A 20,423-nucleotide genomic window follows, 5' to 3' on the forward strand; every position below is an offset into this window, starting at 1 on the left:
GAAGAAAAAGGAAGGAGGGGGAGGAGGAAGAATGGTAGAAGTAATGGAGGAGGTGCCAAATGTTATGAGTAGCGCCGTGCCATGAGCAGTGCCACAGTGCCACCCGGGCCGGCTCTCTTTCTCTCTCTCTCTCTTTCTCTCTCCCTGCCAGACCCTGCCGCCCATGCCAACATAAATATAACTTTGTCCCCCTTCTGCCAGCGCCGCCCCCCTTTCCCTCATGCCATTCCTCTCCTCCTCCTCCTCCTCCTCCTCCTCCTCCTCCTCCTCCTCCTCCTCCTCCTCCTCCTCCTTCTCCTCCTCCTCCTCGTCGACGTCGTCTTTAGTTCTTCCCACCGCTCTTCCTTCCTCTCATCACATTTACTGCCACACAACAGACTCCTCCTCCTCCTCCTCCTCCTCCTCCTCCTCCTCCTCCTCCTCCTCCTCCTCCTCCTCCTCCTCCTCCTCCTCCTCCTCCGTTTCCTCTGCCTCCATCACCACCATCACACCTACCCTCAAGGTTGCACACACACACACACACACACACACACACACACACACACACACACACACACACACACACACACACACACACACACACACACACACACACACACACACACACACACACACACACACACACACACACTTAGGTTAATCATTGGGTTTGTGATTTTAACGTTTGATTTTTTATGTTAGACTTTCTTGTTTTTTTTTCTTTTCTCATATTTTCTTCCTTATACCAGTTTGAGTGTGTTCGTGTTTGCTAATGTGTTTTTTTCTTTCTTTTTCAGACCAGGCCACACGGGTAGATGAGTGAAGGATAGTGAGGGCTGCCCAGGTGAGTGTCCCTTAAACACACACACACACACACACACACACACACACACACACACACACACACACACACACACACACACACACACACACACACACTCCTAAACAGTCATGTCTTCAGAAGTTCGTTAGCACATGACATTACGTATACAGAAAACACACACACACACACACACACACACACACACACACACACACACACACACACACACACACACACACACACACACACACACACACACACATGGAATTGAGTGCGTGTCATGTGAGAAAATGTATTGTGTATGAAAAAAAGGAAAAATACTGTGGCATGAGCATCCATCTCTCTCTCTCTCTCTCTCTCTCTCTCTCTCTCTCTCTCTCTCTCTCTCTCTCTCTCTCTCTCTCTCTCTCTCTCTCTCTCTCTCTCTCTCATATCTGATAACAAAGATAAAAACGGTGACGCAAAATGATTATGAATACGCACGTAGATGAGACAACAATGTGTGTGTGTGTGTGTGTGTGTGTGTGTGTGTGTGTGTGTGTGTCTATTAATATCTCCACAGCACGTCACAGTAACACGTCAGCACACGTCAGACGGGAACCATGTGACTGCATCCCACCTAACATGTAATGTGGATTGCATTACTCCTGCCCTTGTTGTTGTTGTTGTTGTTGTTGTTGTTGTTGTTGTTGTTGTTATTGTTGTTGTTGTCTTCGTCTTCATTTTCCTTGTCTTGTTCTTTTCCTTCTTGTTCTACTTTTCTTTTCCTTCTTGTTCTTGTTCTTTCTGTTCTTGTTTTCTTGTTCTTCTTGTTTTTGTTCTTCTTCTTCTTCTTCTTCTTCTTCTTCTTCTTCTTCTTCTTCTTCTTCTTCTTCTTCTTCTTCTTCTTCTTCTTCTTCTTCTTCTTCTTCTTCTTCTGCTGCTGCTGCTGCTGCTGCTGCTGCTGCTGCTGCTGCTGCTGCTGCTGCTGCTGCTGCTGCTGCTGCTGCTGCTGCTGCTGCTGCTGCTGCTACTACTACTACTACTACTACTACTACTACTACTACTACTACTACTACTACTACCGCCACCGTTACAACAAAAACAGCAGTAGAAGTGGCAGAAATAACTACTACTACTACTACTACTACTACTACTACTACTACTACTACTACTACTACTACTACTACTACTACTACTACTACTGCCTGTATAATAACTTTCAAATCAGTCTTGAAGAGATCATTCACCGTGAAATGTATGCGTGTGTGGAGTAAGAAAGGAGGAGGAAAAATGGGAGAAGGGGGAGGGGACGAGGAAGGATTATAGGAAGAAGGACATTGGAAAGAAGAGGAGTAGGAGGAGGAGGAGGAGGAGGAGGAGGAGGAGGAGGAGTGTCAGGTCGTTAAGATATAAATGTGCACAAATGTTAGTATTAGCTTATTACCACTCTCTCTCTCTCTCTCTCTCTCTCTCTCTCTCTCTCTCTCTCTCTCTCTCTCTCTCTCTCTCTCTCTCTCTCTCTCTCTCTCTCTCTCTCTCTCTCTCTCTCTCTCACACCTGTTTACCTTTGTCATTGCGTATGTTTCTTCTCCCTCACTTACCTGTGTTCATCTCGCCTTGTCACCTGGTCCTCATTAGTAAGGCTCCTCCTCCTCCTCCTCCTCCTCCTCCTCCTCCTCCTCCTCCTCCTCCTCCTCCTCCTCCTCCTCCTCCTCCTCCTCCTCCTCCTCCTCCTTGCACTTAACCTCCTTCCTAGCTGACGTTCTTCCGTGCTCTCCGTGTCTTCCTTTTTTCCTCCTCTGTTTTTGTGTATGAGAGAGAGAGAGAGAGAGAGAGAGAGAGAGAGAGAGAGAGAGAGAGAGAGAGAGAGAGAGAGAGAGAGAGAGAGAGAGAGGTATTTCTCATCCACTTCCCCTCCCTCCTCTCTTCTTTCATCCCCCTTGGAGTATTTTTGTCTCATCGACGTAAGGGAAATGAGAGGGAGAGGAGAAGAGGAAAAGTAGAGAGAGGAGGAAGTGGAGGAGTATTTGGGGAGAGAAAGGAGGAAGGTGGAGAGTGACATAGGAGTAGCTTGTGATGTGGATTTGGGAGTGGAGAGTGGAGAGTGGAGGAGAGTTTGTTTGTGGGTGGAGTGTTGATGAGAAAGAGAGAGAGAGAGATTGTATTAATATTAAATGGAGAAACCTTAAAAAAAAAAAAAACTTAGGTATGTTAAGTAATTAATATGTTTTAATACGTTTAAGATTTCTTTGTCTTGAGTAAAAAAAGAGAAAGACAATAGAAAAAAAATCAGAACACTAGATAGTAAGATAAGAGAGAGAGAGAGAGAGAGAGAGAGAGAGAGAGAGAGAGAGAGAGAGAGAGAGAGAGAGAGAGAGAGAGAGAGAGAGATTTAAAGGGATGAAGAGAGGAAGAGGAAAACTGTAAGGGTGGTTGGGGAAAAAATAACCACAATTTCTTCCCAGTCTTCCTCTTCTTTCCCCTTTCTCCCGTTCTGTCACCCTTTCCCTCTTTTTCTCTCCCTTTCTCGCCCTTAGTGGAGTTTACACAAGCTAGACAGACAGACAGACAAGGAGGGCGCCAAAGGGAAGGTGGAAAAAAGGGAGAAACATAAAAAAGGGAGTTTGAAACGAAAACCATTCGCCTTTATGTGTTGTGAATGTCACCTATTTGTTACCTCTCTCTCTCTCTCTCTCTCTCTCTCTCTCTCTCTCTCTCTCTCTCTCTCTCTCTCTCTCTCTCTCTCTCTCTCTCTCTCTCTCTCTCTCTCGTTGCTTTATCACACATTCAATAACAATAATAGCAACAATAGTAGCGATAACACACACACACACACACACACACACACACACACACACACACACACACACACACACACACACACACACACACACACACACACACACACACACACACACACACACACACAGGTCCAATCATTACATAGCTATACAGAGAGAACTGCCAATACCTCTCACCTTTACGGATGCTAATAACACCTTTATTTGTTACTGAATTTAAAGAAGGGACATTGTAAGGTACTTTAATCAGCTAATCCGTTAAGCTATAGGAGTTAATTGACGCACCGCTTTCATTAATTCGTTCATTTTTTTTTTTTTATTTAATTAGTTCGTTACTTAGTTTGTTAGTTGGTATTCTTTTTCAAGTCATCAATAAAGTTTCACTGTAGGACGTTTTGATGAAATGTTATAGAAGTTTTTTGATGTTGTTGCACCTAATTTTTAATCAGTCCGTCAAATTTAAGTCTTATTCATAACTTCTTAAGGGTGGTTGTTCCTTGCTTCTCATAAAGTGAAAGGGGAGAACTTTATTTGATTAACTCGTATTGTTTGACGATGTCCTATTTTCGAGTCACGTTTGCTTGTTTGTTTATTTATTCATTCATTCATTCATTTATTTTTTGCTTTCTCGCATTGCTTTTTTGCCAACATTATACTCTGTCAGGTCGATGTGTCATTGATCAAGATTTGTGCAGTTTTTACTAGTATTTTTTTATTCAGATTTTATTTATTTATTTATTTATTTTTTTTAGCCGTAATTTTTTTTATTGAAGTTACACAGTACTGTTCATCATTATTATTGTGTGAAATTGAGCTGTTTTACTTTCTTATATGTAACTACTACTACTACTACTATTACTACTACTACTACTACTACTACTACTACTACTACTACTACTACTACTACTACTACTACTACTACTACCCCATAGCATTATATCCGATAGAGAGGCACAGTAGTCATTGATAAACTTGTAAGTAGAGCATAGCGGAGTAGGGGAGGTGCTATCATCATAATGTTATCAATGGACACAGACAGACAGACACTCCGCCCCTTTGTCCACGAACCACATACACGCCCCTATCTCACACCCCCCCCAACACTCCAACACACATATGCAGCGGGTTTTGGGGTTTAGTGCGGTGTTACAAATCGTGAGTTGTAGTTGATGTTGCGTTGAGTTGCGCGACGGGAGTGTTAGGCTTAGAGATTGAGAGGAAGTGTTGCGAGACTGTGTTGCAACGCTGTGTGGATCTCGTTGTGTGTTCCGTCATTTCTTCTAGGTTTAAGGTTGTCGGGATGTGTTGTAAGTGAAAGTTAGAAACGAGAGAGAGAGAGAGAGAGAGAGAGAGAGAGAGAGAGAGAGAGAGAGAGAGAGAGAGAGAGAGAGAGAGAGTGTAGCATATGCACTGGGTTTTTTTAAGTGTGTGTGTGTTTGTGTGTATAGTTTGTCTCACGTGAGACTCAAAACCAGTCTCAGCTGGTACTGAATTTCCTGTTCTCTCCGCATTCTTATTCCATCATGCGTTGCGTCCTAAGTTCACGAGTGAGTGGCAGCCTCGTACTGGAGGTAAAGGAGTAACGCTGTAATTGACGTCAGCACTAGCCGCTTCCATCTTTGTGACGCGATATCAGTCCAGGAAAGTTTCCTTTTCTTTTATTGTCATTTCGATGAGTCATTGTCAAGAAGTGAGGTCAGCTTTGTTTATTCAACCTTTCATATATACTTTGAATCACCAGTTACTAAAATTTGGAAGGGTGATGATGAGTGGATTAGAGGCAGCGCGGCGCGGGGTGTGGAGTCCCGCGCAGGGAAGGTGGAGAGATAATACTGAGCGTCAGTCAGCAGGAAAAGCGAGGGATGCCATAGTGCTTTGACGTCACTGCGGCTGCCACGCCTCCATCTATGGCGTCACTAGTGGCCTGGGTGGTGTGAGTAATGGGCCTTATCTTGCTAGGTCACTCGCTCAGTACTGGACCAAGAGGCGCGCGTACTGCTTAATAGTTCACGACTGCCAACGCCCGCCACCACTCCTGCCTCCGCGGCGCACCGAACGGAGGGAGCGGCTAAGCAGTGTGAACTTACCAAGAGGCGTGGAGTGTTGACCAGACAGACCACCGCCCCGCGCCACCATCATTTGTGTGTCTGGTGCACCGTGCATGAAGGCGTTGTGGTGTAGAACATAGCACCTTTTTGTACTGAAACAGACTCAGTAATGACCGAAAGTGAGGAGTAGAGTGTTTAGTTATAACAGAAACCTTCACCTCTTATCATTGCTTTTACATCAAGGCGAAGTGAAGTGGTCTTGTTAATGACACGCCTTGTATCGAAACCAACTCACTGCTGACCCTAAGTGTTGCTTGGAGTGTTTACAATACAGTACTAAAGACGAAGTGAAGTGATCTTAGAGCGTTTTTGTATCGTGAAGGAAGTAAGCGAAGGCAGAACACCGCATACCGTTCATTAATTGATCGATTGATATTTTAATTGCGCAGGAACTAGCTGACAACGTCTTTTAAGAACTGGAGATTGACACAAGCAGGAGTGAAGTGTCGCTCTTTCCTGGTGACCGAGTCGAGCAGTGATTTAGCCGCCCCACCAGGTTTGACATTGAGAGCACCTGTGATTGACTGGAAAATTGAGGCGCGGGGAGTGTGTGGCGGTGACGTTGACGCTGCGCTGGTGAAAGAACTGACTATCCCACACCAGTTTTGGATTATGAGAAAGCTGTAGAGAGTGAGTGAGGAGTCATAAGCCGCAAGGGTGAGTCAGTTGGCTGAGTTTACATAATGCTGCAGGAAGTGAGTCGCCGTGGAAGGTGGAAGGCTCGGTGGGAAGTCCCCTGATGGTAGAGCCTCAAGGATGTGACACAAAAATTCTACCTTACTCCACCTTCCCTTGAACCATCATGCCACTCCTCCCCTTCCTTCCTTCCTTCCTCTGTAAACCTCACGTAAATAAATAAACTTCATCGAGTTCCTCGTCTGCCTGCCCCGTAAACCTGCACCTTGTTCTCTCTCCAGTAAACCCCACGTCTGTACTCTCTATCCTTGTAAACCTTCACCCTTCCGTCTCTCTCCTCCGTAAACCTCACCTTGCCATCTCCTTTCCATTTAAATCCCGTTTTCCAGCCCTCACCACTTGTAAAGCTCACTCGTGTTCCCTTCCTCCCTTAAAGACTCACTCTACTCCACCTGAAATCTTCCACCTTGGCTCCCGTCCACCAAAATAGTGTTGCTGTGCTATTCTTTACCTTACGTCCAGATGATTCACGTAGTGTAAAGGTTAACTAGTGTGACGCATTTCCGATGATTTAAATTTATATTCGTAACTTGCTTTATATATTCAGATTTAGTACGTGTGGTTATGAAACTTTTCCTTCCTGTTCTCTTTCATTCGGATTTATTTTTGTGTGCATGCAACAGTTAAATTATCATAGTATGTCACAGGATTTTTTTTTTTTTTTTTTTTTTGTGTGTGTGTGTGTGTGTGTGTGTGTGTGTGTGTGTGTGTGTGTGTGTGTGTGTGTAGCATCTGTACAACATTTATTTATTTACATTCCATTGAGACTAACCAGTTGTTTTTTTAAAGAGTCATTAATCATATTTTATCGCGTTTTATTTATTTATTTTTTCTAACCCCACCCGTGCCAGGAGACCTAAAGCCAAGATTAAGTAATAGTAAAGTGACATCTCAGCAACATTCAAGTCAGTATGAGTGTCAGAAATTTACTTAGTTTTAATTAGTCATATCCTTAAGTATTAGGAGCCCTCGTACTCAGAGAACCTTATGGATTATTAACATCAGCATCCTAGTCCCATTCATCATCTCCTTTCTTGACAGACATTCGTACATCATTTTGTCTAAAAACGTACTCATCATTTGTACCTTCGACTGATAAAAAAAAAAAAAAAAAAAACGTACTTATGGCGCTCACACACACACACACACACACACACACACACACACACACACACACACACACACACACACACACACACACACACACACACACACACACACACACACACACACACACACACACACACACACACCTGTACGTCATAACCCCTCACATTCTTAACCCACCTGTCAAAACCTTCTCTCTACCTGACGCACGAGACTCACACACTAATCACTCATCTTTGACCTGCACTCGACGTTGCCCTTTATTTATTTATTCATTTACTTCTTTTTTTTTTTTATACGCGTACATCAGTCGACTTTTAGCACTTCTGTTTGCTTCACTATGACCGTCCTCTCCTTCCTTTGACCTTTATCTTCACCTGTGTGCGTCAGATCCTGTCTACCTCTTCTAAATACACTTTCGATCTGTCATAAGGTGTAAAGGTGCATTTTTAATCCCACCCTCTCACCCACCTCACCCACCCTGTAGCCAGGTGATGCAGGTAAAGAAAGGCGCGGCTGCCACTCCTTTCCCGCGGCACACCTGGCCAATAAAAGACACGTGTATAGGTGATTATAGGGGTTTGAAGATGTTCCCTTGTCACGTGACCTGTGGATGAGTGATTGTCAGTTGTTTTTGTTCCTGAATTATTAATTTATGAGATAACAAAGGAGGAATAGGAGATTTTGTGTTAGTTTTTTGTTTATTTTATGTTGGGAGGAGGAATAATTATTGATATAATGGAGGGAAAGAGAATAGGAAGGTAATAGCTTAAGGAATAGAGAAATTTATAGCAGAAGCACCCCGTATTTTTTTCTTCTCTTGTATATTTGATTGATAATGGGATAATACTAATACGCCTTGATGACTCTCTCTCTCTCTCTCTCTCTCTCTCTCTCTCTCTCTCTCTCTCTCTCTCTCTCTCTCTCTCTCTCTCTCTCTCTCTCTCTCTCTCTCTCTCTCTCTCTCTCTCTCTCTCTCTCTCTGCTTTGGTTTTGTTCAGAAACTTATTGCAAAGAAACAAAGCGGTACTCACGAAGGTTGTTTATGAGTTATGTAATTCTACTAAGCCTAATGAGTCAGGTTCAGTGAGTCAGGTGTGGTTATGTGAAGTAAGGCGGCATCCCATCCATCCGCTGGAGCGAGGACTGGCACCTGCTTGAGAGGAAAAAATTTAGTGTGTCACGGTGAAGTGTAGGAGTAAGATGTGTGTGTGTGTGTGTGTGTGTGTGTGTGTGTGTGTGTGTGTGTGTGTGTGTGTGTGTGTGTGTGTGTGTGTGTGTGTGTTAAGATGATACACCCACACTGCATGATTAATAGTAACGTGTTTACAACGGAAAAAAAAAATAGTCTGACAGCTTTGCTCATTTCAAGAAGACTGATGACAATTTTAAATGAGTTGTGAGCAAAGCCAGATACCAGTCCGCAAAACACATATCAAGCAGTTTTGTGTGTGGTGTTTTTGTGGGTGCACATATTGCGGTGTTCAGTTTATGTGGGAAGCTGTCAAGTGTGGCAGAAGGGAGCTGATGAGTAGTGAATGAGTGAAACAAACCGTGAATCAATAAATAGTGTCGGTGAAGCAACATTCACGAACTCTTGGTGTTACAAATCAGTCATGTGTCCTGTGTTTTGGTGTTGAGACGCTAAAGTAAAAGATATCGCTTCCATCCGTTCGTGTGTTACATATTTCACAAATCAGTGTTACATAATCGTGGAACTTTTTCTGGCATGTCTAGTATCAGTTTGGAAGAAAAAAATATTCAGGTGCTGTATTGCGTGAAAGCATTAAAGATTGTGTAGAACGTGTGGATGATGAAAGCTTGCAACATTCCACTCACCATTAAGTTAAGAGCATTAAGGTCCATATCCATATGTAATGATGAGTAGAGGAGTGTGTGGGTGAATGCGTGTCACATTCCACTGAATGATGACTTACATCTCCTTTGTGGAAAGAAGAGATGAACGCGTACCACATTCCACTCAGCGATAAGATTATTATTTTATTATTATTATTATTTTTTTTTTTTTTTGTGTGTGTGTGTGGGGGGGGGATGAGATGATGTGTCACATTCAACTCGGCGGTGAGGTATCTGTTTATTTATTCACCCCTCCTTCCAGGCAAGACACAGCCCACGTGCGTCTAGGAGCAACAGTTATGACGAGGACCGTGTTCAAATGTCAGCATCATCACCACTTAGAACTCGCCCGGAAAACAGCGATGCGTCAGTTTTATTTTTGCTTTCTCAAATGTTTCGGCACTTTATCTCGACTACGTTCAACAGGCTTTACTGGGAGTTACTGTCATTTTAAGAATATGTTCCTGATTCTGGTGATTGTTTAACAAAGATTCTACACCATTAACTGGAAGAGCAGTATGAGAACCCTACGAATTATCTCATCATCCTTTGGAAATTGCCCTAATGAGAATACGGGCCTTAGTCTTCCACCGTATATCAAAGAAGTTATTTTTATTTTCATTGTCTTTACTTATCAGTCCATTAATCGCGATAAGGGAGCTTTACGTATGATAAATCTATTTCTGTCGTGTTTAAAAAAATGTCATGTGTACTGATTCATGAAAAACGCCTCTAAGAAACAAAAAACCAAGAGGTGTTGCTGTGTACTGCTGCAAGGGCTTTATTTTTCTCCTCGAAATATTGTATCCTTTGTGTAATCCATCCGCTCTTTCTATTGTTTCTTTGTTTCTTTCTTTCTTTCGCCGCTACTCTAACCCTTTCACCGGGAAATTCTTCAACACTACTTATTCTTATTTTACTATTACTATTTTATTATTATTATTTGTAGTAGTAGTGGTAGTAGTATTTGTTCGTCTGTACGAGTTGTTTCAAGGCAAAAGTATTGGGCCATCTATGGAATAAACTACCACCACCGCCAGCCATTATTACCTTTATTACCTCAATAGTTATCGTGTCTGACGTTAATAACAAACATACGTAGAACTGAAAATAACAATGGTCATATTTAGTATCCGGGGTTTCGGTATCTCCCTCCGCGGTTCCTTTGTAGTTTGTGTGACGCCTGTGACGGGAGGGGACAAAAGGGGTGAGGGGCAGTGGTGGTGACGGCCGTAATGCTGTGGTTGTTGTGGCGGTGTGTGGTGCGCGGTGGGTGGCAGTGATGCAGTGACGGTGACGGATAGGATGTGACGAACGTTTACAGAGATGGCACGATACACACACACACACACACACACACACACACACAGAATATTGGATGGAAAGACTAGTGTTTGTGTGTGCGCTCTCTCTCTCTCTCTCTCTCTCTCTCTCTCTCTCTCTCTCTCTCTCTCTCTCTCTCTCTCTCTCTCTCTCTCTCTCTCTCTCTCTCTCTCTCTCTCTCTCTTCGAGCATGAAATTTATTTACTCACAAATTAGACTTTTTTTTCTCCTTCATTTCCCTCTTCCCGTTTTTCTCACCAATTAGCGAGAGAGAGAGAGAGAGAGAGAGAGAGAGAGAGAGAGAGAGAGAGAGAGAGAGAGAGAGAGAGATAAATGTAGGAAAAAAAAAAGGGAGAAGAAAAACAGATAACAAAAGCGATAATCTCTGACAAAACACCCTTTAATGCCACTCCATCCTGTCATTGAACTACCTCCTCTTCTTGCCTTATATATATACGAGCATGTCAACCTCTTCCCCCATAAATGTGTCTACTTCGTACTTTATAACTGTCAATTCTGAGTACATAGGCTACCATAGATGACGAGACACCTTGGGGGGGAATAGAGGTGGGGGGAGACGAGAGAACGGTGGATTAGTGCAATGCGAAGTTATTGAACGTTTTTTTCTTTTTTTTTTTTTTTTTTTTTTTTTTTTTAGGATTACGAAAATGAGACTTATTAGTATTTTTTCTTTAGAGTTTTAAGGGATCTCATCATGGTGTATAGATAGACTTGTACCACCATTGCTACTGCTGCCGTTAGTTGTAGTAGTAGTAGTAGTAGTAGTAGTAGTAGTAGTAGTAGTAGTGGGAGTATCATCATCATCATCATTGTTATAGTTATCGTTAATCAGTATGCTGCACCCATCAATACAGATGTAACAAAACACATTGGTATCAGTGAATGAAGCATGATTAGGGTGGTGGTGCCCCTCACACAAAGCATAGCCACGCATCTGTTGCCACACCTGCCGCCGCTACTTTGTTGGCGGCGCCTTTTTTCAGCGGTGTTGTTCACATTCATAATAGCCCCAACACATTTATTTACTTTTATTGCCGTCCCTTCAAACAAAGTTGTGTGTGTGTGTGTGTGTGTGTGTGTGTGTGTGTGTGTGTGTGTGTGTGTGTGTGTGTGTGTGTGTGGAATTGCGCTACTTCATTTTATTGAACATTTCTTCTTGTAATGATTTTTCTTGTGATTAGCATGTATTGCTTTGTTGTTCTGTACAGCATGTTGTCCTTATTAAGAGTGTGTGGTTCCTCTTCCCCAGGGACGGTGTAGCTGGGGTGCCGCGCGCCCGGTGACGGGGTGAGGAGCGCAGCGCCGGCACCATGGCCACCATCGACGGACGCCCGGCGCAGTATGGCATCACGCTACGCCAACTGCGCGAGCTGATGGAGTCGCGCGGGGTTGAGGGAGTAGAGCGCATCCAACGGGAGTATGGCGGCACATTGGAGATCACCAAGAAGCTTTACTCCTCCCCAACCAATGGTAGGAGTCTGCGCCGCCTCTAACCTTTGGCACCGCAACTCCACTACATAGCACACATTCTTGTGAACATTACTGAAATTTTCAAGAATGTTTTCGTGATTGTAATGATACTGTAACGATGCCTTTGTCAAAAGCGGTGATAGATGCCTGTGATAACCTAAGTAATCATCTCCGTTGCATTTATAAATAGCCTTAGTGAAAGAAAATATATAGGAGAGAGAAGAGGTGTAAAGGAGAGAAGAAGATATGTAGAGGAGAGAAGAATAAGAAGGAATAGGTGAAGAGATGTGTAGAAAAGAGAAGAGGTATAGAGAAAAAGAAGGTATTGAGCAGAGAGAAACAGCATACGAGACTCCTTCCATTGCAGGGTTGAGTGGGAATGCCAGTGACATGGAGCATCGGAGACAGACTTTCGGCTCCAATGTCATCCCTCCTAAGCCCCCGAAGACCTTCCTGACGTTGGTATGGGAGGCACTGCAGGACGTGACGCTCATCATCCTGCAAGTGGCTGCCGTGGTGTCCCTGGGCCTCTCCTTCTACAAGCCACCAGAGGAAACCATAGCAGGAGGTTAGTTGTGGGAGAAGGAAAGGCAGCAGACAGAGAAGGGTTTGTCATATGGTCTTCAACATGAAAAATGTGAAAAATACAGATACGAATATTTTTTCTTGCATTTGATTTTATGAAGAGAGAGAGAGAGAGAGAGAGAGAGAGAGAGAGAGAGAGAGAGAGAGAGAGAGAGAGAGAGAGAGAGAGAGAGAGAGAGAGGAGAGAGAGAGAGAGAGAGAGAGTTTACGATTTACTGGAGTATTTCAGTTATTGCTCTCTTTGGTTCATTATTTTTTATGATGAATGATCAAGTCTAGCATGAATTAGACACTTGTAATTAGAATGAAAGTCTACCAGATTTGTACTTCTTTGTAACTTACAATTAATCATTATATCTAAGACATTAATTAAAAAATTACAGTGATTTCTCCAGAAATTATACTTCTTTTATCCATTTCATAATTAAATAAATAGCCTTTGACTTTTGCATTTATGCCTAGATTCAATCTTTGAACTGTCTGTGGAAGTAAATTTTCACAGATACGGAGAATAATGATGATATACAAAAACGTGTGCATTTAGTAATAGGACTTGTGCCCATGAGACACTACTTATCATTAAGGCTGTTTTTATAATTCCCATGGTTTATATGTGTTTAAACATTGGCTAGAGTATTTGGACCTTTAAGGCTCGCCACTTTTCAAGGAATGCGCCAGACCTCTGCCACTCAGCACAGATAAGGGCGAAAGTACGAAGCCAGTAAGCCTACATATGGCAGTCTCAGTATAATACATGATACACATATATACCTGTGTCCACCAATGAATATGATTAACATGTTCATTAGGAAGAAACATAATGCCTTGTTCTATATTGTCAAACACACCTCCCATGTCCCCTATTGCTTAGATTTAACTCATGAAGCTCCACCTGATAATTATGAAACTTGCTCTGTTGGGTGTAGACATGATTAGATGAGTTCATTGCAATTCCCACATCCCCTCCAAAGTCTTATTGGGTAAGCAAATTGACTGGTTTTCGCATTATTTTATAACATATTCATCCTGCTTTGTGTTGGAAATGAAAAAAAAAAAAAAAGTTTGCTGCTCATAGTGGTTGATGATAAATAAACAGTTTTGCAAAGCTTCCACACTTTAATGTGTTTGTTATTTGAGTGGAACTAAGGACACCTCATTCTGTATTTGTGCTGCTATTCTCAAATTAATGTGTGGCTTTTGCTATGCATGTTCAGGTTCAAGAAGGAAAAATAACATGGCATGATAGGCATTGCTTTTATTTATTTATTTTGTTATAGACAAGTAATGCATTGTTTCTTTTCAGTACAACTATGAAACTGATGACAATATGCTCCTCCCCACTCTCTCTCTCTCTCTCTCTCTCTCTCTCTCTCTCTCTCTCTCTCTCTCTCTCTCTCTCTCTCTCTCTCTCTCTCTCTCTCTCTCTCTCTCTCTCTCTCTCTCTCTCTCTCTCTCTCTCTCTCTCTCTCTCTCTCTCTCTCTCTCTCTCTCTGCCATTGTAATAACTAACATGCTGCCTTTCTCTTTCCTTTTTTGCATGTTCCTCACTGGCAGCAGCAGCAGAAAGTAAGTAAGCCATTGCCTTTATGAATGTCTGTCCTGTTAGAGACAAAAATATCATGAATAATAAAAATATATATATATACACATATATATTAATACTTATACTCATATACAAGTATTTTTGAACTGATGCATATTATAGTTACATTTTACGAAACTGGCTTTTTAAATAGTTCTAATTTTACTGTGTATATCAATATGCCATTCTACTTTCATGACCAATGGCGTTTAGAGGGAATTGCTGATGAAGGTAATGAGAAGGAAAGAATCCCCAATAAAGAATGCATTATTCTGTATTGTAACTTAGTAAAAGTACATTCTTAACCAGCTTCTCCCTTGGATAAGTACAGTGTAAAGCCCCTCTTGTAGCCCTCTCTGCAGCCTCAGTCTTAATGCAACAGGAAGATACTGGATAATTAAGAAAATGAATGACTCATAATAAAGAAGTCAATAATTTGATTTACTTATTACTGCTAACCTCAGCAAGAGCCTTGAGTCGCAAGCAACAGAGGCTGTGGACCAAATATCAACATTTGTATCTCTAAAAATTTTTCCGTAATTACTAAACTCCGTGAAATGAAATTGACAGTACAGCTTCCTGCCACTGAGTAACTGTGGTGGTGGTATGTCAGAAAGACCTTGGTAAATTGCATTATTTGAAAAAAATGCATGTTTGTTTCATGCCCTGTGAAAAAACAAGGTGTGCCAAATGGATAACTTGAATTTTCTTCAGCCATGATATGAGCTATTCATTTCATTTGTTCTTTAATATAAGAATGTCAAGATTATAAAAGCTCATGTGGCCCAATTCCTTCATTATATTAAGACATTAATACTGCAGTGGATCAGTTAGTGGAAACTGTACTGTATGTGGTAACTTCATTTATATTTGAATGAGGACACGTCACTTCCCGATGCTTTGTTAAATAACTAGACGCCAGCGAGCACCGACTAGAGAGTCTGCACCTGTAGTGTGTCTTCACAGTGCAGACAGAAGCCACAGTTTGAGATCACAGATCATTGTGTTGTGCCTTGAATTCCATCTTAACTTTGTGAGGATCTACTGTGTGTGTGTGTGTGCCTAACCTAAACACAGTCGAGCTTCACAGGTTGTACTGCTGTACTCTCCGAATGGATATTTAAAAAATGGCCGTTTCATAAGTACAAGCACTCTTAATGACAAATTCTTGAAATTTATTTAATTTCCCTTTTTAAAACCAGATCTTCCTGTTTAACCCTGAAATGTCATAATAAACTTTAACAAAGAGACCATCTATGAGATCATGATAAGACTTAATAACTCTGGTGAGGAAAATATATTGTGATGCTTTGCCTCTTTACCTCCCTGGCAGAGTCATATTTTATATTTCCTCCTGTTTTAAGAGTATTCCCCAGTCTCCATCATGCTCAAGTACTGTAACTTTCAAGAACCTAAAGTTAAATAAATACCTTCAGCCATAAAATTATACATTCATGGAATAACTAAATGAAGCTATGTACTCAGCAAAACCCAGTATCCTTGCTGTTTCCTCTATTGGTGCCATCAGTCACAATCATGGTTAGTGTGTATCTATTCTCACCACCAAATCATCTATGAAGTTTCTTGCTTTTGCTTTTAATGTTAATTATTTTGTACATAAAACTAGTGTTGGCACATAGCAAGCACAAGTGGATGTCCAGACCCCTTGTGTAGTGGCTTCCTACTCCCTCCTTGTGGTGTAGTGCAGTTGGGTCTTCACTCACAGTAAACACTCACTCAAGATGAGCCAAGTTGACATTCAGTGGGCATCTTGAGGTCTCATTTCACCAAGTTCTCACTAAACTGAGTTCTCATGTAACTGCATCAAACTCACATTGCTTACCATAGAGACATCATTGAATTGAAGCTCTGTTTGTGTGCCAAGTCAAATGAGTCTCTTTCTTATTTTATTTGTTTATTTTTATTTATTTATTTATTTATTTATTTATTTATTTATTTATTTATTTATTTATTATTATCTCTAAGACTGCATTTGATTGATTCTTCATACTGAAACCCATGGTATTACATGAGCACAATATTGTGGTACCATTCAAACAATCAGTATTTCAGCACTTCCCTCCCTGCATTTCATTTATTTCTTTAGTCCAGCTGAGCCCTTGTCAAAAATTGGCTTTCAGCTATTCAATTAAGTGTCAGGTCTTACTTATATTATTTTCCTGGGAAGAGCTTTCAAAGAAATTCACTGTGAGATCTTAAATCAAGGACATTCATATGATGTCTTGAAAGTAGTGTCAAGGGAAAACCAAAACTGCCATTGATCCCAAGGAGTTGATACCCAGCAATGTGCCACCACACGCAACACTATTTAGGTCGATGTTTTACCGTCTTACACTATTATCCAAAAGTAGATGTTTGTGTATTCAGTGCCCAGTATAATCCTCCTCTTATTCCCTGTCTTATTACCTCTGAGAAATGTGTTATTTATAATATATATCTTCCTAAAGAGAGCCTAAATATCCATTATAAAGTAGTGTTCTGAGTGTGGTCATGACTGCATTAAAGGAGCAGCAGTTGTGTTGAATGAGCATGATGAATGTGGTGTGTTTCTGGGGTAGCTTGTGAGTGAGGGACCACTGAAGGAAGTCATGTAGGTCAAGGAGTAATTCTTATTGAGTGGATGAGGCAACCTTCACCACATTACTTGGTGATGTGGAGCTTTGGGAGTTATTTGGAAGGATCAATTTACCATAAAATGTCAATGATAAATGATAAAAGTATTGTACTATTGCATCTTTGTATATGTATATGCACATAGTATGTCTATGTACTTCACTTGCTTGCCAACTTATGACTGTAGTCGCTAAATTCATATGTTGATGTGAAGATAAGTTGAAAGAAGGGGAGGCAAGGAAGGCAGTGTGTTTGGTGGACCTTGTAGGGATTTCAATAGATGCCCTTCATGATTTATCTGTACTTAGAAACTCTTAAAAGACCATCAGTAAACATAGCATTGTGTCACACAGCTCAGTTATACCCTTTTCTAGGCCGTACATGTTATGATTCATGGAGTTGAGGTGATAAGCATTTGTCCTAGTGTTGAATGTCACTCTGAGGTATAAATAGGTTGATGCTGTCCAAAGAAACTTGCTCTCTTCTTCCCTGTAAAAACTGTAGTGGCTGAGGAGGTCACATGATTAGTAGATTAACCCATTTCTCCTTGCAGTGGGCCATCACGATGAGGGTGAGGAGGAAGCTGGATGGATCGAGGGTGTGGCCATCCTTATTTCTGTGGCAGTTGTTGTTTTTGTCACAGCCTTTAATGACTACACAAAAGAGAAACAGTTTCGGGGACTACAAAGCCGTATCGAGGGCGAGCACAAATTTTCGGTTATTCGAGGAGGTGAAGTTCAGCAGATAGGCGTTGGGGATATTGTCGTCGGTGATATTTGCCAAGTAAGACCTGATTCTGTTCTGCCACCACTCTGTCCGTCCTCACCCCTCCTGTGTGTGTGTGTGTGTGTGTGTGTGTGTGTGTGTGTGTGTGTGTGTGTGTGTGTGTGTGTGTGTGTGTCTTACTTAGGCGTGTGTTTAGCGACCATCTGTGCTCCTTGTTGACTTAGTTACTTTCCTTGTAATGTAAACCACCAGACTCACGTATGACAGCTTGTTAGCCTGATTAAAGTGCTTTTGATGTTACATTGGTTCACTATAGCAGTATTAGCATAGCTGATAAATGGTAAATGAAGTAAATGAAACTAGTTAATGTAAGATTTAAGTCAAAACTGATATTTTTGTAATATCAGGACCTGAAGTATAATTAAATACTCAAAATGTTAATAGTACATTAATTCATCCAATATGATGTGGAGAGTTTAAGAGATTATTGTTCAGATATACACAAATGACAAGAATAATGTAAAGTAGGAATTCTTGTAAAACCTATAATTCACATGTTGAGTTCATTATGAGTTATATATATTTTGATCCGAAAAGGTTCATTAGTGGGGGCATGTGTGGTAAGACTTTGGCTGAACTGACTGTAGTAGTGGTGCTTCAAGGAGCAGTAACTAGACACATGAGAGGCTTGAGAGAAGAGTGATCACATCTTAGTTTTACACGTGCCTCATAATACATTGGTGCCTAATTCAAAACTACTAACCATTCTGTATCTTAAGTAATGTACAGCTTTATATGATTTGTCTGTTATGCTGATCCCTTTGAGTATTTTATGTCTTATTTTTTTCTTAATTTTCATCATGTTTTGGTAGGCAACACAAAAAAGGTGTTGCCAGAAGACCCTGGTTGACTCTGGTTATGTTTCTTTGCTTTTGTATATATTTGCTACAGTATCTTTCCCACACTTGTTCATGACTGCCTCACGGATACAGGCACAGGTCACAGCAAGGTCTTCTGAGCCACCTGTCATCATAAGCTCTCCATCTTTTACCATCATTTTTTCATTTATGCATCAACCATTAAGCTATATAAAGGATAACCAAAATACCAAACTTTTATATTTCTTAGTTAATAAAAGAAAAATCTCAAAGGTGTAATAATTTATGTATTAAATGATAAGCTTTTATGTTGTTCACATAGTTAGGCATTTTAAGAAAAAGAAATATTTTTCTTAAGATTTATAACTCAGGAATTAACTGGTGCTTTGTGTTTGTGCATTTCCAGATTAAGTATGGTGACTTGTTACCAACTGATGGCATTTTGTTACAAAGTAATGATTTGAAGATCGACGAGTCCTCACTAACAGGAGAATCAGACCATGTAAAGAAAGGGGTTGACCTTGATCCTATGGTGCTCTCAGGTAAAGAAATGGAGTCAAAATGAGGAAGTGTGTGTGTGTGTGTGTGTGTGTGTGTGTGTGTGTGTGTGTGTGTGTGTGTGTGTGTGTGTGTGGAAAGGTAGTTTTCATATATATAGATTAGTGTCCTTTGAAGTCATGATCTGAATCTTTGCAGTTACAGGTGACTTATGACTCCTCCCAGGAGAGGCCTTTATATTGCCATCTCTTGTGAAGGAAAAAAAAAAGGTGTTTACTGGTGCAATTTTTCCTACAGGGACGCATGTAATGGAGGGGAGTGGCAAAATGATTGTTACTGCTGTTGGTGTAAATTCGCAGGCAGGTATCATCTTCACCCTGCTTGGGGCTGCTGCAGATGAAGAGCAAGTAGAGGCCCGGAAGAGGAAGAAAGGTAATCTGTCATGCACTGAGCTAAATACCCCAGTGATTGAAAGCTTCCACTAAATTCAATTTTCTCTCTGTGGTTGGTACTATTCTAGGTGATTAGTGTTGCAGGGATGATAGCTGAGCTTCATTGTGGAAGGAAGAGTAGGGAAAGTTTTGTATTTTTTTACTTTAAAGAGTATTTTTTACATTTTAAAATATAAACACATATAGAAGTGGCTTATTATTGAACTCCACTAGGAAGAGTAACATAGGAAGGAAATATGTACCAATGAAGCTCAGGCCTTAACTCAGCCACAACACAGCCAGACTCTCTGAGTTGTGGACATTTTTTTTTCACTGTCAGTTTTTATATTTCTCATTTATAGACCTCCTCACACATCTTATTGAATCTAGGCACTCACCTGATACTCTATTATTATTATTATTATTATTATTATTATTATTATTATTATTATTATTATTATTATTATTATTATTATTATTATTTGTTTAAACTTTTTTACTACAAAGCCCACCCTCTTACAGTTTGCATGCTGCACCCCCAAACAAAAGCCAATCTTTTCCTTATTTTATAAAAGTGAATGACTTAGTTTTAGGCATGTTAGTAAAAGCCATGGAATAGATTTTTTGAAGTTAATGGGAGATGACTGTAGAAACTTCTTCTAGATAACATAGGGATGGCAGCCTTTCTTTTATAGTTCTTTTTGTTTTAGTTCCACACAGCAATAGGCTTACTGACTGAAGTAATATATTATTTTCAAGTTACAGTACACAAAACACACTTTTAAGTTTCTACTAGCTATTGCACTATAGTTGCTGAATCTTGTAATAGCTCATAGTGAGGGAGGACTCTACTTCCACAATTGTAGTCGGGCAATATTGCAGCTGTACAAGTAGTGTGATCTCAGGCTATGCTAGAGTTATA

General features: G+C 40.9%; 1 protein-coding gene across 22 annotated transcripts in view; it reads left to right on the plus strand.

Annotated features, from left to right (window-relative positions):
* The window catches only part of LOC135112084 (plasma membrane calcium-transporting ATPase 3-like), a 229,423-nt gene that overhangs the window by 187,890 nt on the left and 21,110 nt on the right, over positions 1-20,423 (plus strand). For 15 of the 22 annotated variants that reach the window (XM_064026012.1, XM_064026024.1, XM_064026011.1 and 12 more), the window contains 8 exons: positions 777-823; positions 11,947-12,167; positions 12,535-12,735; positions 14,307-14,318; positions 14,548-14,565; positions 17,522-17,751; positions 18,979-19,114; positions 19,368-19,502. In XM_064026012.1, coding sequence (XP_063882082.1) covers positions 12,008-12,167; positions 12,535-12,735; positions 14,307-14,318; positions 14,548-14,565; positions 17,522-17,751; positions 18,979-19,114; positions 19,368-19,502 — 892 coding nt within the window. In that variant the 5' untranslated portion in view covers positions 777-823; positions 11,947-12,007. Of the gene's footprint in view, positions 1-776; positions 824-5,635; positions 6,351-11,946; positions 12,168-12,534; positions 12,736-14,306; positions 14,319-14,547; positions 14,566-17,521; positions 17,752-18,978; positions 19,115-19,367; positions 19,503-20,423 lie in introns of those variants that run through there. The other 7 variants (XM_064026023.1, XM_064026032.1, XM_064026033.1 and 4 more) reach the window with 5 other exon arrangements.

Source organism: Scylla paramamosain, chromosome 23, assembly GCF_035594125.1.
Source record: "Scylla paramamosain isolate STU-SP2022 chromosome 23, ASM3559412v1, whole genome shotgun sequence".
Lineage (NCBI taxonomy): Eukaryota > Metazoa > Arthropoda > Malacostraca > Decapoda > Portunidae > Scylla > Scylla paramamosain.